The sequence below is a fragment of the Theobroma cacao genome, chromosome 2 (assembly GCF_000208745.1).
Source record: "Theobroma cacao cultivar B97-61/B2 chromosome 2, Criollo_cocoa_genome_V2, whole genome shotgun sequence".
Classification (NCBI taxonomy): domain Eukaryota; kingdom Viridiplantae; phylum Streptophyta; class Magnoliopsida; order Malvales; family Malvaceae; genus Theobroma; species Theobroma cacao.
This window is the reverse complement of record NC_030851.1, coordinates 1,047,063-1,074,995: the sequence shown is the minus strand read 5'-3', so window position 1 is coordinate 1,074,995 and position 27,933 is coordinate 1,047,063. Positions and strand designations below refer to the sequence as shown.

Here is a 27,933-nt window from a genome sequence, read left to right as displayed (position 1 = left end):
TATATATATATATAATATTTATACAATTATATATATATATATATATATATATATATTCATAACATGTTATATTACGAAATATTACTAAAGTGTAATAATTATAACATATTAATATGTAGGATATTTACTATCATATATTATAATATTAATATATAACTTATATCATTTAAAAAATATAACTTGTAATTTCATATTAATACTAGATTTATAAATAAATAAATATATATAACTAATATTACATTACTATAATTATGATTTGTATACATATGTATAATACCTTAATATATTTTAAATATGTTATTAATTAAGTTTACTATCAATTCTTTTTAATATATAAAAAAATTATATATTTTAATATATATAAATATATAAAAAATTAGTTTGGTTTTTTGGGTGGATTGGTTCAAAAATTTTAAAACCAAGAACCAACCAAAAAATTAATTGGACCAAATATTTTGGACCAATTGATTAAATGAATCAATTAGACCGAATTATCTTATCCAAATCGCATTTAATTTGAGTGGGTAGTTAGTCTGGATTAGTTTAGCTCACCCCTATTCTCTTGCTTAAAATAATTTTTCAAATTTTTTTCTCTTAATGTAAAATTAGAAAAAGTGAAGGTGCACCAGAAAAAAATAATAAAGAAATAAAGGAAAAAAATACAATAACTTAAAATAATGTCAATCTTCAATTTAACTTAGTTATTAAAAATTTGACCAAAAAGTTAATAATATGTACTTTAATTATAATAATTTGAAAAATTAAAAAAATTATAATAAGAGATTTGATTTTTAATTTGGAGGCCAAGGACCACAATTAATATGCTTAATTAGGTATACACAAATTAAATCCTTATCTTATACATTATCATAAAGTTTAAATAACTTGACAAACAAATTCAATTAGTCATTATGATTATAAATAAAAATGTCAATATTGAAATTTTAAACTAACATAAATAATTAAATGAATAAATAGTGATCAATAAAGAGCTTTTAAAAGCTATACCATCACCATGACCTTTATTTCTCTCCATTTTTTCACACAATTTTATCTTTAATTTGAGTATTTGACAAAGAAGAATTAGTAATGGTTGTAATTAAAACCATTAAATACTAGTAGGAGTGAATATTAATCGATTTTAATTAAATAAATCGAAAAGATTAGATGTGGTTAATTAGGTTCGGTTTGTTTTTATTTTAGTTTGCATCAATAATTTGATTTGAATTATTTAATTATTTTGATCCATTTTTTATGTATAAAATTTATAATTGAATTGATAGAAAAAACAATTATTAATTAATAATAATCCTGGTACAATTACCTTTTGCCCCATTATTTTATTCAATTTTCTTTTTTGTCATTCTATGGAACTATATTATAAACGGTTAAAAGTTCAAACAGAAAAAAAAAACAGTATTTCCCGCCTGCAACGGTAACCATGGCGCTCTGCACCAGAGTCCCTCACCGGCTGCATCTGGTGCGGACCTTCGTCGACGCCAAGATCAAATGGGTTCGTGACCCAGACCTCGACAACGCTGTTGAGAGAGAGAAAAACCTCAAACAAATCCTTTCTCTCAAAAACCAAATCGTCTCGTCTCCCTCCAGTTCCCTCCCCCTTTCCTCACTCTCCCCTCTCAAACCTCACTTCAATCTCCCCACCTCTACCTCCAAAGTTTTCCAAAAGTACCCTGCCATTTTCTCCCAATTCCAACCCTCTCCCTCTCTCCCTCTGCACGTCAAGCTCACCCCTCAAGCCATGACTCTCCATAAGGAAGAGCTAGCCATTCACAAGTCTCCCGCTCATAGAAACGACGCCGTGAAGAGGCTGGCTAAGCTGTTAATGCTGGCTAAATCAGGTAGGCTGCCGTTGCATATCATAGACAAGTTCAAATTTGATCTGGGTCTTCCCTCTGATTACATTACTTTTCTTCTTTCCGATTATCCTGAATATTTCCAAATTTGTGAAAGTATAAATACTCTTGATGGTAAAGAAACCCTTGTTTTAGAGCTTATTTCTTGGAGAAAAGAGCTCGCAGTTTCGGAAATGGAAAAGAGAGCGTCCTTTTATAATGGTAGGGAAGTGAAAAAAGGAATGCCGTTATGGTTTTCGATGAAATTACCCAACGGGTTTGATTTGGAGAAGAAGGTGATGAATTGGGTTGACACGTGGCAAGATTTGCCTTACATTTCACCTTATGAGAACGCCTTTCATTTGGGGCCTAATAGTGATCAGGCAGAAAAATGGACTGTTGCGGTGCTTCACGAGCTGTTATGGCTGTTGGTGTCAAGGAAGACGGAAAGAGTGAATGTGTTTTGTTTGGGAGATTATTTAGGGTTTGGGAATCGATTTAAGAAGGCGTTGGTGCATTTTCCGGGGATTTTTTATGTTTCGAATAAGATTAGGACACAGACTGTGGTGCTTAGGGAAGCTTATAGGAAAGATTTCTTGGTGGAGAAACATCCATTGATGGGTATGCGGTTTAGGTACATTCATCTTATGAATAAGGCAGAGAAGTTTCGGAACAGTGGTGTTGTTTTAAGGTTTAGGAGGAGACGAGAGGTTATGCCCTCTGCTGATAAAGGGCAAGTTATGAAAGAAGATGATAAGAGTACGGGGGAAAATAACAATTTTAATGAGTTGTCTGATTCGGAGTTTGAGGATGTTTCCAATGATGAGACATCAAGAACACAGATAATAGATACATAAATATCAGAGGCACGACCTTGAGATGAGGAGCTTGAGAATTCTGCTAGAGAAAGCTTTGATTGCATTTACTTTCTTTGACAACCAATGTGTTAGAATTGCATCACTGCTAGAGAAAGAAGCATAAACTGAGCATGGTCTTAGAAGGATGGTCAATTTCTTAAACTGTTGGTTTTCGAAGTTGATGATGTCAGTAATTATGTGACAGGAAAGATGATGAGATGATTGGAAGGAGCAAGGTAATTGTGCAAGTGATGTGAACAATGGAGCGTACTTTGAGAAGAAATGCCGTATGAGTGATGTGAAGTTATTGATGATTTAGAATTGCCAAGCTTAAAACTACAGAAGGCATTAGCTCAACATGGACTCAGATTCTGCTTGGAGATGTTCTGTTCGAAGATACTAGAATTAGACAGGGGAACCGTTTTGCTACAAATTGTATGGAAAAGACTGATCAATAAATTCTTCCTTGGATAAATCTGGAAGTTCACTATTACGAAATGTCCTTGGATAAACCTGAATGTTTGCTAAACCTTTGGTTTGTGGCTGTATAGGTGCTGGATAACTGAGACCTGTTTTAATGAAATTATATAGCGGTACTTCCTTCTTAGGTTGCTTCTCCCTTGTCCTATACATTGAATTTCAAGCTTGAAGAATCCATTGAACTTCATAAGTTCATACAATCGAAGATTACGGAATGGCTAACTGTAAAGGTACGAATTTGTTTAATACTGTCAGAAATTTAATGCCAAACATGAATATTGTTTCTTGTCAGGTTTAAATGAAAGATGTGGCAACCAGACCGGCTTTATGCCGAAGTCTTTGGTCATTGAAATTTTTAGAAATATTATAAGAACTGTTTCAAGTCTTAGCACATACTTGGTTGTCAAAAACCAGGAATACTTGTGTTATTTGCCCATGTTAAATGTTCTTGATTGAAAATACTTGTGTTGAGGTATTCGGGGATGCCAAATGCAAAGCATCAAAGTTCATGGTGGTCTTGAAGGAATGGAAGTGGTTGTTGTTCAACTGGGTGCAGACCATGGTTAAAAACTCCAAAGCCATTGTTACAAATGTGGTAATATATTTTAGTGAGATTTTGGCCTACAAAGACATCTATATGTCATTACAAGGGACTAAAGGAGTCATCATCACAAAACTAAAGGAGAAAACTTAGAGCATATGCAAAACATTGTCAGCATGTGGAAGTTGAACATTAAACAAAGAATTTTTATACTGACCCAACAACCATAATTGTGACTTGAACTGATTCACATTGTAAACAAAAAAGTGGTCATCACTCACATCACATGGGAGCAGTACAGAGCAGGTGGAATTAACTCCTTTTTAAACACTGTTATGCCCACTGACACTGGGTCCAAAAGTTGTTGCTAGACCGGAGGAATACTCAAGGATGACAGTTCTATGATCAGAAAGCAACAAAGTAGTATTGAAATATATGAACAAATCGAAGCTATATGAAGTGTCTATTTTATTGCAATGGAAGCATCTAACAGTAATGATGTTGTTTTGCAGCCTTCATGCCACTCTGCCTATTCCCTTGTAATATTCTAATGCCTCTCTCTTAAAAGGTGGAATTTCAATCAATTGGACTTGTGTTTCACATTACCATAATATATAAAACTAAAAAAATAATCATATTTAGAATAATTAATAAATTTTATTAAATATTACATTTATTATAAGTAATTTATAAACAAAAATAATAATAATAAAAAAACTAAAATTTGTAATTGAGTTACCCCTCCCCAGGTTCGAGGGGTTTGCTGAAGCAGTGAGCCGGCCCACTGGGTTTAAATAGGCCAACAGCAGCATGGCTCCACTCATGCTAACTGCTTCTTTCTTTGTTTCTTTGTTTGTTTCTTCTCCCTTACACTGATAAAAGCCAAGCATGCTTTTCACATGATCAGGATTGATTGAAATGTTTTTCAGATTTTTGATAAGAGCTCTTAGAAATTTAGAATACTAGTTATTTTATCACATTTAATTGGATTAACTTTAGTTATCTAGGAATTTTTTTTCTTTTTTTATTTTGATAAAAGAAAAAACAAGTATGCCCACCAGCTTTAATTGCATTGATCTGTACAAAAAATCTTATCTGGCAGGTCCCACTTGAAGCCAAAAAAAATCAATGCAAAGCAAATAAAGTCAACAAAATAAAAATAAAAAAATCCCCATCATTATTTGTCACAAAATTAAACCAAAAAAAAAAAATCATAATTCACAACTTGGCCCCAACTACATTTATTGGTTGCACTGTTGTGGCCCGTGGAGGGTACAATAATTAGCTTCTGAAAAGGAAATTCAAAAAAGCTGAAAAGAATATAATATTTAAAAAAGTTTTTGAATTATTTAAAAGATTTTAAATAAATTATTATATTTTTATTACATTTAATTTATTTTAAATAAATTAATTATTATTTATTAATTTATATTTACATATTATTGATTTAATATTATCGTAAAAATAATAAAATTATATAATTATATAATCATATTATATTAAAATATTACATCATATCATGTCATGTCAATGTCATAATAATAAAAAAATTATAAATTTCATTGCATGATTAGATATATTTAAGAATTTTTTATTATTTTTTAAGCCTTGAGTGTTGTTTATCTTGAGAGGGATTTGATGAGCTGTACGGGGCGGCAGGGAAGTCATGGGGTTGGTCTTCTTATCTATGAAGAAATTCTAAGATCAAAGCAAACGAGGCCGGGAAGGTACTATCCGCATGTACCTTGAATAGCCGCTGCTCAGCTCTTATCAACAGAGAAATGGGCTTCTCTTCTCGTGTCTCCTCTTCTCTTATCATTCACAGCCAAACGTAAGAATCTCTCATCAGACTTATCAAGGTTCAGATGGAAGAAGGCTGTACAAACCAAGAACTGTGCCCACCATGCGCTTCCCATCCTCCTTCTGCCAACTACGAAACAACAACCCCTCCCAGTCCCCCACTCCTCTTCCTTTCCCATTTGGTAGTTTGTGGGGGGAAAACATTGTCTCAGTCCCATGTTTCCACATCTTTATATTTTGAAAGATCTGGAAAAGATGGATCAGATTTTGTACTTAAATCCTGGGGAAAAGGTTTGGTTTATACAATTCAGCAGAATCCAAAATGATTTCATAGCACAGGTCTTAAACAAGCCCTTAATCTTAATATTAATTTGACTCAAATGAATTTTGTTCATGTGACGTATGACTTGATAAACTGATTAATCACTTGACAGTTAACATGATTAAATGCATCAGATTTTTTGACAACCTTAGCTCACCTGTCATGCCATATCCACAAAAAATGTTATAATTAATTTTTTATTAAATTAAGAATCATATGGCTTTTAACAAATTAAAGTCCCGATGTCATCAATTATCCTGGAAACAAGCCATGTGAAATTGGAAAATTGGGATTTGAGAAGGAATTCAAGAGCAAGAAAAGATCAACATCTTAGTTGGGAGTATCTTCAAAAGATTGAGTGAATAAAGCACGTTGGGGACGATAAATACTCCCTTGTAATCAAGTGATTGTAATAATTAGCTAACATGGCAACCCCTACTTTGCTTTAAGATGATGAACAGACTAACCCTCGAACTGCAGAACCCAATTGAAGAACATAACTCATGATCCCAAGAGTGAGAAGAAGAGTTTCAACAAGGTTTGGAGCAGACAAAAATATCTGAGAACACTTTGGTTTAGTCACAACCACTTTAATGACACCGACAAACAAGAAAGGAAATGCAAACCATGTGCTTCAAATATGGAATTGTAAGAGAAAGAAAGTAGTTTTTGTGGATAAGATCAACCCCAAGAATCTGACTATACAAGGAGGAAAAAAACCCAAGAAAATTGAAAAAGCAACAAAGAAAAATGATGTGTTTTTTTTTTTTTCAATTATTATACTTGTCGTACAATCCGTTGTCCCCTTCTACCTTTCCACATATCATGATCATACAGTTGGCGTTTGCCTTCTTTCGCTCAAAAAATAATTAAAACATTAAACACTATTTTTTTTTCCCATACTAGAATTTTCAGTGTCTATAAAAAGGGTTCATCATAGGATTCATTTGGCAAGTATACTTTGCATAGCTGCATTGCAATTTGCAAGCATTGTCAAGTATTTAGAAGCTGTTTGAGACTTTAGAGGAGAGAGAGAGAGAGAGAGAGAGGAAAGAGAAAGTATGGGAAATGTAGGAGAAATTGAAGAGGTGCAATGGTTGTCTTCAACCTCAACAAAACTGCCTTTGTTGTCTTTGAACCATGTTTCTTTTGTCTGCAAGTCTGTGAGCAGATCAGTGAGGTTTTATGAGGAAGTTCTGGGGTTTGTGCTCATCAAACGCCCCTCTTCTTTCAAGTTTGAAGGAGCTTGGTATGCCTACTAACACCCCTTTTTCTCTGTAACTCGTCTTGGTTTTGTTTTGTTTAAGATCATAATCAAGTTAACCTGTTGTGCTTATCACTTTTTCTTTTCAATAATACTTAATAATTCTCAGATAACAAAGTATATGATCTTAAATTAGCATTACATCCATCTTCATCATTCACTGACTTTCAAGAAATCTTCATATCTCATAAGGGCTATGCGTTCTTAATGCTTATGCTTCATGTTTGAAGCATTCACTCTTCACACCATACTTTCCAGTTTCAGCATTTAATCCTTCATTGGTAGAAATTATTGGGTGTTTTGATTTCATTTTTTTGTTCTCCTTAAAACAGATTGAATGATTAATTTATATAGCAATTGACACTATTTGCCATGTTGATGGCAACTTCCAAGCCTGTTCTAAACCCAAAATCCTTTATAAGATGTGAATCGATTGTGTAAATCTGCTACAGATGCTGACTAGAATTATGATCTGAAAATGGGTATTCTTTTTCAGGTTGTTCAATTACGGAATCGGCATCCACTTGCTAGAATCAGAGAGTGTTCCAACAAAGAAAGAGAAAATCAACCCAAAAGACAACCATATTTCATTCCAATGCTCTGATATGAACCTGGTGATGCAAAAACTGGAAGAGATGAACATCGAGTACGTGACAGCAGTGGTGGAAGAAGGTGGGATTAAAGTAGATCAGCTGTTCTTCCACGACCCAGATGGCTACATGGTTGAGATATGCAACTGTCAGAACCTTCCCGTTCTTCCACTCTCCTCTTGCCCTCTCAAGCTACCCAATCCTAGCAGTAACCATGCAGTTTCTTCAATATATGGTGGGTTTTTGTTTGCACAGTCAACTCGATTAATTCTCTCGAAAATGCTAACAAAAAGGCTGACTGTTTTAACATTCATTGAAAACTACAGGGAAGCAAAGCAGGGAGCCACCTTGTTCTTGGGTAGCTGCCACGATGATGGAGAACTTGGTGGTGGACATGTTGGACATATCATTTTGACATAGCTGAACAGAGATCGGATGTTGATGCCATTTTGGTGAAAAATATGTTTATATTCTGCATAAATTGTTGGATAGAATGTGAGAAAAAAGATTGTAATGTGAGTAAAAACCTGGTTGTGAGTTTATCCAATCGTGATCATTTTGTCCTGTATCGAATTGTGTTTCACCAAAAATTGCAAATTGTAAATTCAATGGAGTTCATCTGTATCTGCATCAACTTTGAACAAAAATCAACTCATTTTCTTAGCAATAATCTTGTGCAATTCGTATAACATAATTGCCGGGTTAAAAGCCTACGGTTAAGGCTTCTACCTAACTTCTTTCATGGAGATAATCCTTCTCAGTACAACTCTAGTTACAGTTAATAGTGGTAGGAACGACGAGGATGATAGTTACAGAACTATGGCAGAGGGAAGTATAGATCTAGTCTGATGTTCAAGAACCTGATGAGATGACAACAAAAACATCATCAAGAGACCATTTTATTGGTTCTGACTTCTTCCGAGGGTTGATGATCGCACGCTCAGAATTCGCACGACGATAGCCAATAACAATTTCTTGTCTTTGGCGACCCCTGATCATTATATCATAAAAGCATAGCTCCTCTTGGTCAAATAAATAGAATTCTGCCGGTTTGATACACATCTCATTCCCCTGCAGCAAGAAAGAAGCTAGCAATTTAGAATAGATTGTGTAGCTCTCATTTTGCAAGCGACAATGGTATTTGATTGTCTGCGTAAACATTCTTCATCGGAAAAAGAATGGGGTGTAAGAGTTACCTCCTCTGCAAACAGTTCCTCAAGAACACGATTTATTTGCTTGTCTTCAGCCACCATTGCCAGTGCCATGCTTACAAGCTCATTTGAAAGCACGTAATCACTGATTCTGGAGACTGAAACCAGGTTCCTTGTCCTAGAGTCCAGAATTTCACTAATGATTATTGATTTATCAGAAGCTTGCTGCAGTTCACAGATCCAAGAGCTGTGAGAGAACCCAGCGAGCCGTAAAGAAGTTGGCTTTGTATCTTTGTGAGGGAGACGTTTCGACTGCAATCCACGAAGGAAGCAACAGTACTAGTCAGGGTCAGGAATTTCAACACATAACAAGTCTAACGCTACTTATTAAAGATGGTTAAAAAAATCCTTAATTACTAATTTCTTAGTGTTTAGTTCTTTCCTGTTTTGGTGGTCTGTTCATGTCAGCGTTTGAGATCAGTGAATTGGTACCTGGGGACCTCTTTTCTCTATTCACAAAGAAGCTAAAAGATGTTGGTTTATATTATATAGGATTGTCAACGGACAAGGTACACAACAATTTCGAGGTACCTTATCTTGAACTCTATTAATAAGTAGGGTACCCTATCTCATATTATGTGAAAACTATTTTATGCTACTCACAGAATCAAACTACCCATAGGAAAGACTAAAGAGTAAGAAATCATAATCAAGGATTTCAGTAAGCTAATTTGTTTGCATAAGTTGAAAGACAGGATAACACTTACCTGTATGTCTCGAATAAGGAGAAGGGTGGCAAGAGATCTCGAGTCTGAATGAACTACAGAGTCCTCCAGTGACTCATCTGCAAGAATTAAAATCTGTCCTTTAGAGTTAGTAATCAGTTGTTTTATAGCCAACAATGAATGCTGGAGTGCAGGAACAGAAACTAAAGGTACTTCGGAGATAGGCCAACTGGAAAAGATGAGAGGATATAACAACTTACAGAATCAAAAGTCTCCAAAGGAAGGCTTTCTAAATGCCTTCTAATGACAGCGTTTCCCTCATGATGGACAAGTTTTATGTTTACTAATCCAGAAATATCAAGTCCACCATCAATCAGTTTCCTCTCTCTCTCTTTTTCTGGAACCTCATTAAACATCCACAGTTCTGAACCAGGGGCCAGAAATGCCTCCAGAACCTGAAAAATGAAACATGGGTCCACATATAAGCAAGATGTGACTGAAACAGAGTATCTATAAACTTCAAGTTTCTTAATTTTTTATCACTATTCTGTTCCATGAGTATTGAATTATTCCCTTGTTGCCTTTGTATGTAGATATATAAGCCTGATTGTCTTCCAATGCATCCTAACTAAAGGGCTATTGAAAAGTAAAATGTATAAAATTCTGAACAATTAGCAATTGCATTACCATAATCATATCATCAATATCACGGCGCCAGCCACAGAACAGTATCTTCTCTGGATATTTTGGAAGTTCAGGTACTTTTGGGAAATCAACTCTACGCACCTGCAATGCAGCATGTCACACATGAAAAGACACCTGAAGGACCACTGCTCTTGTGTAAAAGAATTGAAAGGATTAAGGAGGAAACGCAAGCAATTACTATAATTAAATGCTACATTAGTATGCTTTTTATTAACTGAATTGAAATTATGAATATGGTTTTAGAAAATCAGTAAAAGTTTTAGCTTTGAAACTTCGTAAGTTACTAATGCTTCAGCTTTCAAGAATCCTGTCAGCTACGGAGATGAAAGAAAAGAAAAAGTACCTCTGGAATGGAACCAGGAGCATAAGTGTCATCATCCTCAGCTATAACAAGGACTTCATCCCCTTCTTTTAGTACGTAATTATCATCTGGATTTAGGATTATCTTCCCACCATCTGCAGCAACCTTGACTCCACAGGGAATTGCATCAGGAAATGAAATGAGCACATCTTCAAATTGCATACCAGCCAATTGAGGCCACCTTTTGATGTAAAACTCATCATTCTCAAACCCCAATATATCCTCCCATATCTGACAATACAAAACTAAAAATCAAATTAAAGGGAAAATATTATTTTCAATTGATAAAAAAATCTCAGGATAAGTATTTGCTTAGAATTATGAAGATATGCTATCAATACAAATGTTAGAAAAATCAAAACAAAGACTAGGCAAATAAGGTGCCACTTCAGTCTTAAGTGCTAAAAGGACAGGGAAAGACCAAAAATAATGCAACTTGAGGTGCTCAGAAAGCAATTAGGCACATAACTTGGAAAATAATCTAATCATTTCATCGAACCAAGATTCATGTAGCCAAACCTAAACGAGTGAATAAGACCTTATCCCCGAATAACAAAATTTTCTCAATTTCATGGATAATTACTATAGATATACTTCAATAAATTAAGAAGAGTCCTTTATGTAATTTAAAAGTGCAATCTAAATAAGCAAATAACCAGTGCAAGGCCAGGTTGCAGGGCACACTGTATCATCAAGCGCCCGATCACATCATGTGCAACAACAGTTTCTATCAGATCTCCCCCAACAAGCTTCACCAGGGGCTCATTGTCAAGGTCACTCATCTCCACCACAACATGACCCCTCAAACCCTTCTTTACTCCAGTTAGACTGAGTACCACCCTCAAGGCACGTGCATCACTCTGGTAACAAGAATACAGAATTATTAATGTTTCCCTAGAAATACTAGAAGTTGAGAAACATGATGAAACTGAAAGTTTTGAGCAACCTGATCTGCATTTTCATCAGATGCCAATACAATGATGGCCCGCGCTTTTGATACTGAGACCTGTAATTGAAAACAACATCATTCCAAATGCAGTTGTATAATGAGCAAAAACAAGGGGGAAAATGAAAAGATCAAAATATAAATAAGAGCAACAACCCATTGAATGTTCTTCAGGGTTCATCTGGCATCCATTTAATCTTAAACTGATTTAAAGCTCTCAACATAGATTGGAAAATGAAAGAAGTATATGATAACAATGTCAAATTACCTTCTTTAAATCAGCCAGTATCAGAGGACTCCCACTCCTGCATATGACGGAGGTCCCCATGAAGTCAAATTCTAGCTTTGCTATATCCATCTCCATTTCCTCCTTGTCTCTTTCTGCAAGTACAACAACCACTCCTCCACCAACACTTTTGTTCGCTATCGCTAGTTGCTTCAAAAGTGAACCCTACAATAAAGAAGATTTCTTAAACCCTAGGCTTTCTATCTTGAAACCCTTGACTTCAGCCATCTATCGCTTACTGTCTTAAAAGACCCAAATTAGGGATTCAGGATCACTTCAAGACTGTCTAGGAAAATTCTATATAAGCAATTAGTTTTTCAATAAATAAATAAATAAAAGATACTCAAGAGGATTACCAATTTGTCACTCCATCCAAGAATTAGTATATGGTTCTTTTCAATGACTTCACTCTTCCCCTTTCGAAGTGAATCAACCTTTTCTGAGATAGCATCTGAGACAAGCCCAAGCATCATTGCAAATATCAGCATGCCTCCTGAGCTTATAGAGACAGAAACTATCCTGGGACCAGTTCCAACACTATCGGCATGATTTCCAGAGTCAGCCACGAAAGTCCAAGAAAGCCATAGAGCTTCGGCAAGGCTGCCACCATTGACCGCATACAATGCCAAGCCACCAAATCCAATAAGAAATACTGTTGCAAAAAGCAGCGCAAGCAGCTTTGCATAAGGATATACAGAGAAACAAACATCAACCGTATATGCAATTCTCTTCTTCAAGGGAACCTCCTCCTTGTTAGGCTTTGTTCTTTTCGAGATGTTCTTTATTTGTGGAAGATAATCAAGATATTTGTACAACACAAAAGGCATGACAAGTGTGATCACCACGGTATATAAAGCAACAGTTCTACTGTCAGCATTATTAAAAAAATGAAATGAACTATCATCTTCGGGCTGCAAAACTCCACTGCTGTTGTTACCAACAACATCGATTTCACTACACCATCTACGGAGATTAATATTCTCTTCCTGCAAGCAGATGGACACTAATTACAAAACTTGATGAACAACTACCCGAATCAATGTTCTAAACCAAAGAGCATAATGTTATAGAAAAAACATCACAAATTCTTATCTACAAAAAAGTTGCCTTCCTCAGACAAATAGAAACCAAGAACTCAGCCACGAATAATTCATTTTAGCTCATTTTAGTCCAGTTCCTTGCCATTTAAGCAACCAATGAAGAAGTCCAAATTCTCTCAGCATTTTCAAATTTTTATATAAAATACATAAAAAATTCAACTCTTTTATCTTAATTTTCGTAAGAATTAAAGTGAGACAAACATTTAATGACGAAAGAAGTTTAACTGCAAAGTATACAAATGCATATTACCTCTAGTCTGGCAACTTTATCTCTCAGGTGAATTACATAACGTACAGGAAATATACAACTGAAAATAATCTGCAATTAAAAAATAAAAAAAAATAGAATCATAATATCTTAGACCAATAAATTTAACTAAATTTCTATATTTCATTTTTTTCTTACGAAATTAATAAAATTAATTTGTTATTTTTTACGTTTATTTTACTATTTTGACCTTTATATAAATTTTGCTTACAAGAAGAAAAATAAATAAGATTTCCATACCGAAGAAAAGATGAAATAACGCTTCAATTTAACCCCTCGAGCCCTCCTCCCACTCGACGAACTCACCGAACTCGATTGAGTCGTCATCGTAGTTGTCGAAACTTGACTCGCCAGAATTTTGACTTCCTCCTTGTTGGTAGCAGTGTCAGTCTTCTGCTTCTCATGCACCACCTTACCACGCACCCCGTCCGGTAATCGCTCCCCACTTCCTGGACTCGGCGACTTGGAGGCTGCCTTAACCGTCACCACCCGATTCCTCGCAGCGTGGGGCCCGAGAAAAGGAGGATACATCCAATCCCTGTTCGATAAGTTGTTCACATCGACGTTATTAAGATTATTACTAACATTGCTCCCGCTACTGTTCTTCGCGGACGCATCGGCGTCGACGGAGCAGCGGCGATCGGACGATGACGGAAGACTGGTGACGCGACGAACGGCGGGGAAAAGTGGGCCATGAAAGTGCGGGGTGGGCCGCGGGTCATCCGGTGATATAGTCTTGAACTTCTTCAACACCGGCGGCCTCTCCGCCTTTTTCGGACTAGGGTTCCGTGGCGATTGAGACGAAGCTGATTCTCCAGAGCCGCCTTTGCTTTGCATTGTTTTTGTCTCTTTCTTTTTCCTTATGATTTCTCCAAAAATTTTGAGTGATAAAATTAGCCCTTCCAAACAGAAATTAAATCAATCGAAATCGCTGAATCCATTGGAAGAGATCTCAAACCGAAAATAAAAAAAGAAAAGCAAAAAGATTCAGTTAAAAGAACAAAAAAAAAAGGTGTGAGATTCAGTGGGGAGCTTATGCTTCTGCTTGCCTTTTTCTCTCGTATTATACTTTCTTTTTTTGATTAATTATTAAAAAGGCATATGATTGACGGGGTCGGTTTTGGTAGATCCGGGCCGTCAAAAACTGGGGCAGGGGTGATGACGTGGACAGCTCTAATTTCTAAGACAGGGATCAGTTATTTTAGTTTTCGGTTAATTTCAGACATGTTCGGATGTTGGGAAGGTGAAAGTTAAATTTGCAACAGTCTCTCAGGTCGGAAAGTCATGTTTTTTTCTTTCCGAGAAATTGGTTTCTCCGTATATTTTGGCATCTGCTTCCTAATTTTGCCATGAAATTATGATTTTTATGTTTTTTATTTTTATTTTTATTTTCATTATGCATAAATATAGACAATTTTTTTATTTTTCATTATGTTAGAAAAATTAAATTAATTAAATTTTTATTACTTTATGCATGGAATCTTCATTTTAACATGCTTAAATAAACAAAAGAAAAATGTAAAGGCATAGTAGTCAACTTTTGGTAAAAAAACCAAGAATAATTAAGAGGGCATGATTTTTTTTATGAATAAATTATTAAATCCACAGAAAATAAATATTTTCAATAGGAAATTGTATATTCTCACATTTGAAAGTTTCATATATATACGAAACTGCGTACATTATTTTCATTTAAATTAAACTAAATTTGAGCAAGTAGAGAAAAAAAATAAAATTGTGTACAATTTTAGAAGCACTTTCAAGTTTACATAAATAGTGCATAATTAACATTAAAATGTTAGAAATAAATATTAATAACTACGCTTAGTACTAAGCCTGGCAACCCCTGTTAGCTGCTACAGGTAAAAAGTATCCTAATCTTGAAGGTAATGGCGAAAGCGAAATGCTGTGATTATTGTCTTTGGAATTCTTATTCTCTAATTTTAGCTCATTATTGTCCACCTTCTCTTCATCTTTGTTGGCAGCTGGTGCGTAGGGAGAATTGTTTCCTATCCTGCAAAAACCAAAACCCGAATTTTTTTTAATGAATTTATTTATTTATTGAAAATCTTTCGAAAAATATATTTTTGACAGAAAATTTTGTGGGAAAAATATATACCTGTGACGGCGTTTTGCAAGAAAATGCTGGAGTGAAATTTTTCTTGCAATTGGAAGGTCTGAAAATAGGGGATTAAAACTAGCTGGTTAACATTCCAAAATGAAATGTTTACATAATTTAAAGTATTACATGGCAAGTACAGAAATTGTTAAGGGTGAACATTAATTAATTCAAATAAAAATAATCAATAAGGAGCTGTTTATTCAATTATTTGTTCGGTTTTCGATTAATAATATTTTTTAAAATATTATTACTATTTTTAAAATATATTTGAAAAATAACCCATTGATTGAGATTCGTCGAGAGATAAGTCATTTTCGAATTTTCGTAAATTTTTAGAAAAATTTGATTAATTCAATTTTCAAATTGTGTTTATACCTGCTTGTAGCTTGCAAGAAGATTCCACGTTGGGTGGAGGAAGTGGTGTTTTTGCGTCGGTTTGGGGCTTTTCATTTGCAATAGGCTTCGACAAGGAGCTCTCTCCAGCCAGAAGCATGATGGCTTGGGCCTACAAACAATTATACATATATCTATCATTTATATCACATGCTTAAACCTTCTATGCCAAAAGAAATTCCCAACATACAACAGAAGCAATCCAGGTTAGTATATTCAAACATCTCATGAAATTGGTTACAGATCATAATATTATTATAGAAAAAGTTTTGTATATAACAACAAGTTATTGTAACATAACAGCATAAGAACATAAATATCTAATCTTAATTAAATCGTGTGTTAAGGAAACGTTTGAGAATCAAAAATCGATTAAAATATCTTGATTTACTTAGATTATAAGATTATGATTCTTAATTATAATCGGAAAAAGAAAAATCATGTGGTTGCGAGCATTATAAACATGTTTTCTCACCTTATCAGTTGGAACATTATCATACACGTTGATAACCCCGGCATAGAAAATCGTTAGCTGTGCTTTCGAGGACACCACACCAGTTGAACTTGTTCGTATTTCGTCGCACCTATACAGCAAAATCCAGGGGGGGAGCCATTTTTCAGTTGCGGTTTTGTGTATAATTTGCATATAGATGAAGGAGTTTTCGAACAAACCTGATTCCTGGGAGTGATTCTTGTTGCAGAAAAGAAGTGGGGAGTCGAGAAAATTTGTCAGAGGCAAACTTAGGTGGCAATAAAGGGATAAGAGGTCGAGGTGGAAGCTTCTTTTTCAAGGCTTCTGATTCTTCCTCGTTGGTCTTACCAACGTTGTGGTCCTGAGGTTTTGACAGAAGATATTTCCTGAACAAATCAATGGTCGTCTGAGACATGTCATTTGCTTGCTTCCACCCTTTCTTCTTATGCTCAAATCCAGCATCTGCTGCTGCTATATCTTCCATCTTCGAGCTGTTCATGGGTCCAGGAACATCAAATAAACCTTAACTAAACTTTGCATGAAAGACAACAGGTTTAAGTAGAAAATGATGTTTACCTGAACAGAAGTCAGCTGTCTACTTCTTCTCTTACTACTTACTAACAAGGAATATTACTGAAGGAATTCAGCTGGGTTCATATAAAGAGAAAGATTGGAAATAACGCCATGAGGAATTGGGGATGATGATGATGATGGGAGCAGGCTTTCGATGGGTTCTAAATGAATTTAACTTTTTATGTAGATGCAAGTGAGTCCATGCTATTTCATGCAGCTGTGTAGGCTGCAATCATTTGGCCGACAAAATAGTTTCATCATCTGCCACCATACTAAAATCCATTCTTTATACTTGCTTTACAAGTAGACCTCGTCAAATTGCTGGACACATCTTAATGACCACACAAAATTATACGAGTTTAAATTTAAAATTATCTTATTTTATATCTTAAACGTATCGATATATTTAAATAAAATTTTATATCTTAAACAAGTTAAACCCATTAAATTAAACTCATTTAATTAACGTGTTACTATATCAATTTATATAGTATAATTTGTTTATAATATTTTCTTCAATGTATTAATATGTTTATGTAAATTTATCGCGTTGTGTCATATATAATTTAATTAAAATAAAATCTGAATTATGATAATTATAACCATCATTAACCACTTATAAACAAGTTCAATGTGATTTTGCTATAAATTAGAAGGTAATTATTGGAGAGAATGTTGGAAGGTGGATGATGATCATGTGTTTTTCATGTCCAGAGACCGAGTCTCCCAAGTTATTTAATTCATAAATTTGTCTACGTTGTAAACTTGTAATGATAATTAACAAGAAACAATCATACCCATAAGACAAATTTGCAACCAAAGGAGTTTATGTTGGGAATTGCAAGGCATGTTTTCTGGGTTTAAATACTAAAAAGACAACACAAACATTACTCAACTGAATCCTTTTCGAAAGGGAAAAATCTTAATTAAAACATGTTTCATGCTCTGTCTTCTTGGAGTTATTACTCATTTTGGTTTTGCCATTGTTACCTAGTGTTGTGTCTTGTAGTATCCTGTCAAAGCCAATCCTTTTCACTCCAACCAGGGAAAGCAACGCCCCATCAATTTTTATAGCTAAACTAACTCGGATATAAAATCTTTTCTAAAGTGACTTATATTCATTTTTTATGATAATGGATGCTTTGTCTAATTCAATCAGATGTTGGGATATTATTGGAGAGAACATTCAGTTGGTTCGGCTGGTTCGATCATAAAAGGAAAACCGAAAAAACAGACTAAAGCTCTCCCCTTGATATCATCAACTTGTCCAACAAAAAGAGTGTTCATCCTCACTTTTCAACAAGTTCTTGATCATTTTCATTATGGGTGTTTCATCTAATTCGATCAGATGTTGAGACCTTGAAATGGTGATAAAAGAAATCTCATATGGAGTATTCTGCAAACTTAAATATAGATATCTATCTTAAAAATTCAACGGGATTTCATCATCTTATCCAACAAAAGAGGTACAGAGTTTTGAGTAAGATGTATCAAAAGACTGTTTTTGCGATATTAAAATGCTTACCAGATCAAGTGGCTAAACTCCAATGAATGAAGCTTCCCCAGGTGATACACAAAAAGAGAATAAGTGGGGTTCGTCTTCACTTTTCATCAAGTTCCTGACTAGTCCCTGGATCAGAAGGATTAATATGTCTCCAAAAGAAGCCCAAACTGCTTCCCATTATATTCATAATCACCGCGGACATGGCAGGGGGCAATGCTACCACTGGAGAGGTGAAATGGGATGTTGCCAATACCACACCCAAGGCAGAATTTTGCATGCCAACCTGAGTGAGAGAAAGTGTCATGTATATGAGAGTCGCCATCAAAGCGTAAACAAGCTTATGACAGAAGATAAGAAAAGAAGAATTAATTGAAATACTTAAAATTTGATCAAACAATTTCTGATAAGGACTGCAATTGCTTTTAAATCCAAGATGTTAAAACTTCCGGCCATAAAGGATCAATATGAACTTGCATGTACCTCAATTGAAATTGCTCGCCGCTCTGGTTCTCTGAATCTACATATTGCTGCTGATAAATACCTGCACATAAACAACTCCTTAACTTATACACTTCATAAATAGCAAAACTGAAAGAAGGGGGGCAGAATGATTGACTAGAAGAACGAGCACACACCCTCCCCCGCTCTCTTTCAATCTTTTTTTTTTTTTCAGAACTTGCTTGAACACAGAAATCCACCTATGTAATTGCAGTTCATTGTTTTAGGTGGCAGAAAGCTTACAAAGGATCAGTATTGGATTGGTCTATGGTTACAAAAGAAAAATGAAAAGCTTTCCAGTTCAAGGATGGAAAAAAGGTCAAAATGAAATCACTGGGGTCAAATAACAAGAGAGAAAATTAGACTGAATCTAAACGTAACAGGTAAACTTCAGCCATTTCTCAGTTTCATTCTAATCACCATACCAAATTCATACAATCGAAAAATAGAAATGAAGAGCAACTCTTACCCCACAAGGAAACCAGCAAAATGTAATAACAGCACAGAAAGTATTACAGCACCAAGCTCTCCAGATAATATTGATTGGAGGCGATCGATTGAAGTGGCATCAGAAGCCAATGTTGCATTAACCATTGAGGACTTAAGACGAACAACATTTTCTGAGAAAACACTGGAAAAAGGAATTCCAGAAACCAAAAATTAGAGGAACAAATGAAGGTAACACAAGAGAGGAGAAAGTAAGTATCCAGCGGATAAATTTGAATAACAGATAAACCTGCATGCAAGTAGTGATGAAGCTAAAACAGCAAATAATGGGGCAAATGGTGTAACAATTTTCACCACCACAGGAAATGAGCTCTGTATATAAGAACCTAGCAGAACCGGAGCAACCACCACCTGGACGAGACATAATAAGAACTATGAATTCCAAAAAGAACAATAAATAGATTGAACACATCTTGATGTGTCAAAGTTTATATGACTCAAGGATAGAGTTAGCCAACCTGCAGGGTACTGATGGAAAGTCCAACAGCATCCACAGGAACATAAGTCCCTGCCAGAATCATAGTCAAAAGAGGAGTGGCAATCACTGCTCCAAGAGTCGTGCAAACAGTCAGTACAGTTGATAGTGGAACATCCCCTCGAGCAATTAAGGTCACCTGTAACACTATTTCAGCAAATAAAAACAATGCATCTTATGAAAAATAAAGCAACTATTTTAGGTGCTCTAATATATCAACGAACTCTTCCAAATGTCTGTAACAAGAATAAAAGGCATCTTCCAAAAGTAAAAAACTTCTGCCAAAGGGCCTTCCAACAGAGTTTTAAGGTATATAGTTGAGCAAAAGAACGTGATGGGTAAAGAAACTCTTACCACATTTGATGCAGCACCTCCAGGGCAACAAGCAAGTAAAATCAAACCAACAGAAAGAGATGGTGAAAGCCCCAGAGTCTTGCTAATAACCATCCCAAAAGTTGGCATAATTGTGTACTGAGCAACACATCCAAACAGAATCTGATGAAAGTAGGAGAACAAATTGATGTTCATAGGCAGCAAGTATGTGATAAACAAGATTAGTTCGTGCTCTCGAGTTTAAAATTAAAACATCTACCCCCTTCACAAAGGAGGAAAACATTATCCTTACAGAGGTATAGACAAGTATGCAGCATCAACCAATCCCTCAACACCCCGATTTACAATTCCAGTTAATACCACTAAATAGGCATACTACAGAGTGCAGACAGACAGGTACTATAAAATATTTAGTAAATGTTTATGAAGGAAAATAGAAAAGATGTGTCAGTATTCCAACTAATTGCTCCACAATGTAAATTACAATCTGACGATCATGTCCGAAAAGTTTTTACTTGATCTGAAAAACCTTGCGCAACTCGGCGTCACTTCTCTTAAGATTAACTCATGAAGCAAGCAAGTCAAAATACCATTCTCAGATTCCAGAACAAAATTCCAATTATAGAACAATCACAGAATTCGCATATCAACATATACAAAATGTTAATGAAATGAATTCCAAATTGTTTCCAAGACAATATTTGTCCCAAAAAATTCCTGCTAAATTCTATATAATCTTCCATAAAATCAACTCGGATGATTAAGTATACCCTTAATTTTCACTAAAAGAAATTAATTACTAGTAAACAAAACCATCATTGTCATTAATGAAAAACTCACAGAAAGAGGCCTTTGGATGAACAAATTGAGCAAGTCCTTGAGTTCCAAAGTGAGACCCATAGCCAACATAATTAGCCCAAGTGTCAAGCTATATGAACCAGGTCCTCTCTTAACAAACCATGAAAAAGTCGACGGTTGCAAGCAAGCCACAATGCCACCAACTGTCACATACAGAGGGTACAAGCTTGCAGCGGTAGATAACACGTTTTCCAATCTGGGTTTTGCTGGAGTGAGAGGAAGATGTTCAGAGTTCCCCCGGACACACTTTATTGTAGGCGGAGAAGTGAATTTTTTTGGTGAAAGAACTGTGGGTTTGGATGGGTGGGGTCTGAATGTGAATTTCAGATGGTTTTGTGGTGGAGAAAGGAAGGGACTGAGCCTTAAAGTGAGGGACATGTTGAATCTATGCTTCTTTGATTCAACTGAAAGAGTGAATGAGTAGAGTTGCATACAAAGTCCAACTTCTCGACTTCACCTGTTTTGGAACCTGGAACTGGAAGTTGTTCCTATCAAAGAGAAAGAAAATCTTGTCAAAACATGGTCAAGAGTTAAAAGAGTGTTAGACGGAAACTACCGTGGGACTATGGCAGCCATAGTGATTGGGTGTTCGTATTGGGACCACATCATGTGCCACGTAAGGACATGAAATCTTAAGTGGCAGATATAAGCCAATCAATGTGGCATGCATGTTCTGACTCTTCTCTACTTTCATTTTTCTTCTGTAAAAAGATGAAAAACTATCCTGCTAGTATAATATAATATTTTTACATCAAAGTCATCAAATTCACGAAGAGAATGGAGAGTCAAAGTAAAAAATAACTTTGTCTGAAATAATTAAATTAAAAATTAAATAATGAGAATATCTTAGTTCAGTCGAAAGCTGCCACCATAACCCCAGAATCTAAGCAATGGTTAATAATCCCAAAGGGGGTGCTAGCCCAGTCCCCCGCCCCCGACCCCCACCCCCCCACTTTGTGCATTTGATTGCATAAAAGTCTAAAGCACAACAACATGCTTAATCCAATTCAACCCGACGAGGATTTATATAGAGAACCACGAAAGGAGATGCCCGTTGCCGGTAAACGTCCTTCTGCAGTCAACATCCTTCTTGTTATTCTTGGAAATGAGGCAAAACTCCTGAGAAATGCTTATATTTTTGTCAAATTCCACTCAACTGGCAATCGACAGCAAACATGAGTGGTAAAAAGGATGCAGGGGGTAATACCAAATTGTATTTGCTTGGAACTTCCTCAATCAGAATCATCTACTTCTATTTGTGAAGACCGTGCAAGACACTTTGGGAACTTGAAAGGAAGGATCAACAAGGGCTCATCATCGGAGACTCCTCGGCATGCTAAACCAAATGCGTATCCCAATGCAATAGCAACTGGAACAGCAACAGCATTTCCAACCTGTATATATCTGCAAAAAAGAGACAAAAAACAATGTGTGCAATTAGCCTGTACTACTCTAATGTGAAATAAAGCAAGAGACTATTGTAAGTTGGTGACCTTCACCCACTGAAAGAAAAACATTGACATTATTACTTAGCAGAACCATTGTAATTAAGTAAGGGCGCCTACATAAATGGATCAAAAGAGATACCTAGAACTAAAGATATGCTAAAAACAGCATTGAGATTCCCTATGGCAATAAATGTTCTTCAATACCAAAAAAACTGAGCGTCCAACAAATATGGATAATACTAAATTATGGCAATCTTAAAAACTTTAACTTTGCTCAACAAACCTCTCCTTGATAGACCCAAAAAGCTTATAGCAGTCCGGGAACCCCTGTAGTCTAGCATTTTCACGGATTGTGAGTACCCTGTCTTGCGAAGGATGAAGGATGCTCTGCCAAAAGAGTTCGATTTGGAAGTATGCACTAGAATATATTTGGATAACACCCACCCTTACACCCAGGACATAAAAACAGGAGAAAAAACCTGGTTATGAGGTTTAGCCCTTGTTACTACTGTCTTAACAATTTCATCCATCCACAAACGACCAAATGGCCTAAATTCCAAGTATCAGGTAAGGTTGTTAGGAATATAACATTGAAGCAAAAGTCAGAATTCACTAGTAATAGTTATTCGGCACTTACTTGGTTGACCTCCCTTTGACAAACTTCATGGCATAATCAGGCACCTATTAAAATAATTAACAAATTAGGAAAAAGTTATCGTGAAGTAAATTTAATGAACAATAAGAGAGCTGCGCACAACATAATACCAATGGTTTCCCAGATTTGAGCTTCACTCTTTCCATTGTTGTGTCCCACTCTACCCTGTTATTTTCACCAACTATTACACCTGGTAGGTCTCTGAAATTCGCACCCTGGAAAAACAAAAGCTCAGCTATTGAGAAATGAGAAATATGCCAAGCCCAAGCACCATAAAAAGGTAAACCGCACATACCTTCCTCTTTGGAACGCGGCAAACACGTTCATAATCATCAGCATTCAATTGCAACGGCCGGTGATCATATAGCATTCCCAAGGATGATGCATGTCGAGTATCAACTGTCAAATTTGTTACATCTACATATTGCAAAAACATAGTTGTAAGATAATGAAGAGGACAAGGACAACATGCTGGTTTTCATTTTAATAATAATGCATATATAAGAAAATCTAAAAGATGATTACTGAAATTTTAGATGATGCAGGTGCAAGACTACAGGATTAGTTTCTGGCAGATCAGTGGCAGTTTAAGGAGTAAAACTAAAACAGTTTTCAAAGTAGGCATATCAAATGACTAATTAATCTGCCAGTATGGCTTCTTAACCCCAAAATAGGCAGCATCTAACATTTTCAAAATTCTGTATGGAAAGTGGTGGAAGTGGATGTCAATCTTATCCAGTATGGCTTCTTCCACACTTCACAAAGAATTTACTTTAGAGCAACTGATGATGTGAAGCACTGAATGATCAAAGGATAGACTCAAAGAGAAGAAAAACTTTTCAAAGCTGTTAATGAAAAAAGGTACACTGGAAAGAAGTCAATGCAGGAGTCATATAGTAGCAAGCAAGAAAAAGTCTAACCAATACCCAAATGATAAACTAGTTCACAAGGGCCACGACTTAACATCTACCATGTTAGAATATGGTACGTCGATGTTGTATTTCTTTTGTGAAAGGAAACATACCCTTTCTTTGCAATCTAATATATTTTTGGAACTCTGTTCGAGCAACTTTGCCATACTTCCTCTGATCCTCACTCTCATCATTGTTAACCTAATAAGATGTAACGAAACTCAAATAATAGGGTCCCAAGTCTACTCAATCATTCATTGAGGAAAAAGCACATACTTGTGGAAGATCAGATATCGCATCACCAAGAGTAAGAGCCCTTTCCAACTGACAGGTGTCACTTTTACTATACGCAACATTGATTTCCTAGATTCAAGACAATTAGATTTAATTAAAAAAAGAGTTATTGTCTACTAATGAGATCTTATTCTTATAGCAACCTAAATTACTTTAGTTAAGCAACATATATACCTCAAACTCATTTGGAACATGTCCTCTAGATGCAACCTCATGAGTTGGCAATGGATATTGAGGCAATTTCTAAAGGAAAAAGACAACGAAGTATTAGACTAACAATCTTATAATGTCATCATATTGTAAAGTTTCAAAATACTTGCCTCTGAAGGATGTGCACCCCACAGAAAAACCCTCATCCTACATTGTGCAACCCCGTAAGATCCAGCAGCCATCATCCCCATTCTAGCTTGATAATTCATGGAAACTAGACGGCCGATGGCATAACGTCCCAAAAAACCCTTAGCAAACTTCAAAATGTCTACAACATTTTCCATTAAAACATATCTCGGTTTCAGATGCTCTATAATATCCATATATACCACTAATTGCTTATTTTTTATATCATCCAACGGCGCATTTCCATTTCTAAAGCGATTAAACCCACTTATGCCTTGACACGGGGGCCCTCCACATATAAAGTAAACATTTCCCTACAAAAACAAAAGATAAAGAAAAATAAAATAAACCATCATTACACTGAATGTAAAGTAGAAAATTATTTTACAAATACCACCAATCTAATGAGTCTATATAACAATCAAAACACTTACAGGCAAAGGCAATATGTTTGACTTGTACCCCTTCCTTACAAAGTCCTTCAATTTTTCTTGACACTTACTGAAAACATGATTATACATTAAAAAAATTAATCACAAGGTAAATCAATGATCTGATGGGTATATATTCATTGAAACAAATTACCTCAAGCCCTTCATAGGCTCCCAAGTATCATAACTTGCATCATAACCCTTCCAACGCACCTACATTTAAGATCCAAAACAATAAAAATGTAAAAGCATTAATCCAGAAAGAAAAGCTTAATTGTAATGAATAGTTAGTGCACATAAGCTTTCCCAAAGCCATTATATACTAAAATAAAAGAAGACAGAATATGACATAATAATAAAACTAACGAACTATCATCAGCTAGTACCAATTCTTCATTCTTAGAGATATAACGATACCTTAAAATATAATCCCGGCTTGTTCACCTGGTTAGGATCACCAAAACAAATATCCAATAATCTCTCAACTTCAAATTCTTCAGAGGAATCCTCCGAGTCTCCATCTTCTCTTTCTTTTTCTTCTTCCTCTTCACATCCCTGGCCATCATCATCCTCCTCATCACTAGTTTCACTTGAACCATTTTCAAGTGTTTTGTCTGCTCCAAGCAAGGAGAATTTCTGGCATAACTTTTCCCACTCCTTTAGTAAACACAAAAAATCCTCTGCAGCCTCATTTCTCACCTAATTATCATTTGAGGAGATATATAAGTCAGTGTGAAATAATATAATAATTTTATTAATAATTATCGAACATTAGACTGTTTACCTTAGTTTCAGGATGATTCCATTGCAAACTTTTACAAGCATAAGAATTTATGTCAACAGCCCACCTCTGCCATGCCAAAAGTAGGGGAAAAACTCTCAATCAAATACCAACTAGAAGTGAAAAATTAAAGAACAGGGTTAAAATGTTATGAAACTTCAATTATTAACTTACTGTGACTAGCTTTACACCAGATAAGGAGGCACCCATGCAAAGGCCAGTGGACATAGCCCCACAACCAGAATATAGATCTAGCAAAGACCTCTCAACTTTTGAAGTAGCATTATTTGAACCGCACTCACTCGAACCACACTCACTAGAAACTACTGATGATGTATCACTATCTCTTTTTGGAGTTTCTGCGATTATCAAGAAAGTTCTCATAGTTCACGAAACAAGTAAATCATATAATCAACAAAAAAATACAGCAGCATCAACAACTAAGAAATAGAAGACAAGTATTATTTATTTAATTTGTAGCTTAATTGTAATTATAGATATCCTCCAAAATCAATGTAATAATAACATATTACCAGTGACTATATTTTTGAATGTCAAGTACGGTAAGGAGTACTTCATATCGTAATATAGTTCAGACAGTGGGATTGTTCTCTCTTTTGCAACTAGGTCAATCTGAGGCAAGAAGCAAATAGTTTAAACCTTATATTAGCTATATATAACAAACCATCAATATACTAAGAACAATTAATGTGAAAGAAATGTTAGTCATACATTTGGTGCAACTTGAGCGATTTCTACTTTGGAGAGGATACAATTCAACGGATTGTCATCATGGATGTCAGAGAGAAACACTCGTCTATTATCAATCAAATGTGCATTATCCTTGTTAATAACCTAGAAATATTCAAACATTGAACAATCAATACGTTTTAAAACAAATTGAACTAAGAAATAAACTATCAAAATCACCAAGCTTTAAAGAAAGATGTTCTCACTGTATCATCAGCCCTATAAAACCATTGAGCTTTAAAATATGGTTTTTTATCAATTGTTTCAAATAATTCAACAATCCTGGCAATGTAATTAAGATTGCCATCTTCTGCCTGAAAGCAAAAGACCATACTTAAAATTTATACACAATGTAATTAAAAAATAAAAAGACAGAAAGCTTTGATATACAAAAGTATAAAGACACAGAATAGCAAACCTGAACATACGCATTATCACCTAATTTGTAGAGACAACCGTCAACCTTAGACTTATCATAATGATTTCTTGCTTGCAGTACGTCGTCCTCCTCACTTATAATTGGGTAAAAAACACAAACCAAAATTTAAGAACATAAAGTCATCAACAAGAATCAACTAAACAAATGAACAATCAATTTATACATTCTTGTGAAAAAAAAAACAAAGAAACACCCAAAATCAACCAAGTGAAGGCGAATTATATAACCTATATACTAAAACTCAATCTACCACACTGTTCATAGATTCACAAGTTTCTGTTATGTTTAAAATAACAAAAGATTTGTTTTTCCATGAGCTGTGATCAACTTTAAAAATTTTCTAAAATATCAACAACAAAAATTATTCGTCACTGTAATATAGCAGCAACGTAACTTGTAAATCATTCAAAAAGAAAACTGCAGCTTTTTAACGAATACTATAAACTTAGGCGATTTAAAAGTAAAGGAACTTACTCATTTGAAGTCTCAGTTACAGCCTGCTTCTTAACCTTATTCTGCAATCCAGAAAAACCAAAAATAAATAATAATCAGGGCAAAACTATGCTATAAAAGGAAAAAGAAACAAAATAATCTTCATTTTAATGTATCTAACCTTTGACTGATATCTCAACGGCCATCGTCGTCGGGCTTCATCTGCCGCAATGGGTGGGCCAACGAGACAGAGCTCGGCGTCACGTGCAACCTTTCGGCCTTTCTTCGATCGAGGATGTAACAAGGTAGTCGAATCCTCGTTTTGGGTTTCGGATTCCGAATCGATCGATTCATCGAGCTGCTGCTTCTCGACCTTTCGCTTTGAACCCCTCCCCATTTGCAGCTCGAGACAAAGCGGAGAGAGTTTCGGAGATGGAAAATGAATAGAGGGATGCGAAAGGGTTTTCCCCTT

General features: G+C 35.3%; 6 protein-coding genes across 7 annotated transcripts; 2 read left to right on the top strand and 4 right to left on the bottom strand.

The window, feature by feature from the left end:
* Positions 1,168 to 3,324, top strand: LOC18607160 (protein ROOT PRIMORDIUM DEFECTIVE 1). The gene is made up of 2 exons (XM_007041189.2): positions 1,168 to 1,172; positions 1,396 to 3,324. Exons 1-2 carry the CDS (start codon positions 1,168 to 1,170, stop codon positions 2,708 to 2,710), a joined length of 1,320 nt encoding a protein of 439 aa, XP_007041251.2. The 3' UTR covers positions 2,711 to 3,324.
* Positions 6,692 to 8,341, top strand: LOC18607158 (metallothiol transferase FosB). The gene is made up of 3 exons (XM_007041187.2): positions 6,692 to 7,102; positions 7,614 to 7,942; positions 8,034 to 8,341. The coding sequence occupies exons 1-3, from the start codon at positions 6,915 to 6,917 to the stop codon at positions 8,120 to 8,122; spliced, it is 606 nt and encodes a 201-aa protein (XP_007041249.1). The 5' UTR covers positions 6,692 to 6,914; the 3' UTR covers positions 8,123 to 8,341.
* On the bottom strand, positions 8,343 to 14,321 carry LOC18607157 (ion channel DMI1). Of its 2 annotated transcripts, none has more exons than XM_007041181.2 (12): positions 13,490 to 14,315; positions 13,232 to 13,300; positions 12,238 to 12,867; positions 11,864 to 12,046; positions 11,596 to 11,655; positions 11,306 to 11,509; positions 10,632 to 10,880; positions 10,271 to 10,369; positions 9,844 to 10,038; positions 9,626 to 9,718; positions 8,904 to 9,170; positions 8,343 to 8,778 (listed from the first exon to the last, which is right to left on the bottom strand). In XM_007041181.2, exons 1-12 carry the CDS (start codon positions 14,084 to 14,086, stop codon positions 8,560 to 8,562), a joined length of 2,865 nt encoding a protein of 954 aa, XP_007041243.2. In that variant the 5' UTR covers positions 14,087 to 14,315; the 3' UTR covers positions 8,343 to 8,559. The 2 variants fall into 2 exon arrangements, 1 of the variants encoding a protein (XP_007041243.2); XR_001926741.1 differs by having other exon boundaries at positions 8,740 to 8,778; positions 9,626 to 9,702; positions 13,490 to 14,321.
* LOC18607156 (protein TIFY 11d) lies at positions 14,971 to 17,055 on the bottom strand. The gene is made up of 6 exons (XM_007041179.2): positions 16,813 to 17,055; positions 16,437 to 16,727; positions 16,240 to 16,348; positions 15,747 to 15,876; positions 15,369 to 15,426; positions 14,971 to 15,263 (listed from the first exon to the last, which is right to left on the bottom strand). The coding sequence occupies exons 2-6, from the start codon at positions 16,718 to 16,720 to the stop codon at positions 15,080 to 15,082; spliced, it is 765 nt and encodes a 254-aa protein (XP_007041241.2). The 5' UTR covers positions 16,721 to 16,727; positions 16,813 to 17,055; the 3' UTR covers positions 14,971 to 15,079.
* On the bottom strand, positions 18,202 to 21,512 carry LOC18607155 (sodium/pyruvate cotransporter BASS2, chloroplastic). Its single transcript, XM_007041178.2, has 7 exons — positions 20,967 to 21,512; positions 20,148 to 20,288; positions 19,777 to 19,932; positions 19,548 to 19,669; positions 19,281 to 19,442; positions 18,794 to 18,854; positions 18,202 to 18,596 (listed from the first exon to the last, which is right to left on the bottom strand). Exons 1-7 carry the CDS (start codon positions 21,414 to 21,416, stop codon positions 18,411 to 18,413), a joined length of 1,278 nt encoding a protein of 425 aa, XP_007041240.2. The 5' UTR covers positions 21,417 to 21,512; the 3' UTR covers positions 18,202 to 18,410.
* On the bottom strand, positions 21,197 to 27,931 carry LOC18607154 (putative DNA (cytosine-5)-methyltransferase CMT1). Its single transcript, XM_007041177.2, has 22 exons — positions 27,643 to 27,931; positions 27,504 to 27,544; positions 27,009 to 27,102; positions 26,797 to 26,904; positions 26,573 to 26,695; positions 26,374 to 26,473; positions 26,015 to 26,199; positions 25,844 to 25,909; positions 25,477 to 25,758; positions 25,214 to 25,272; positions 25,063 to 25,129; positions 24,613 to 24,942; positions 24,467 to 24,535; positions 24,275 to 24,361; positions 24,112 to 24,199; positions 23,383 to 23,504; positions 23,198 to 23,302; positions 23,070 to 23,113; positions 22,912 to 22,981; positions 22,716 to 22,819; positions 22,192 to 22,388; positions 21,197 to 22,103 (listed from the first exon to the last, which is right to left on the bottom strand). Exons 1-21 carry the CDS (start codon positions 27,856 to 27,858, stop codon positions 22,217 to 22,219), a joined length of 2,532 nt encoding a protein of 843 aa, XP_007041239.2. The 5' UTR covers positions 27,859 to 27,931; the 3' UTR covers positions 21,197 to 22,103; positions 22,192 to 22,216.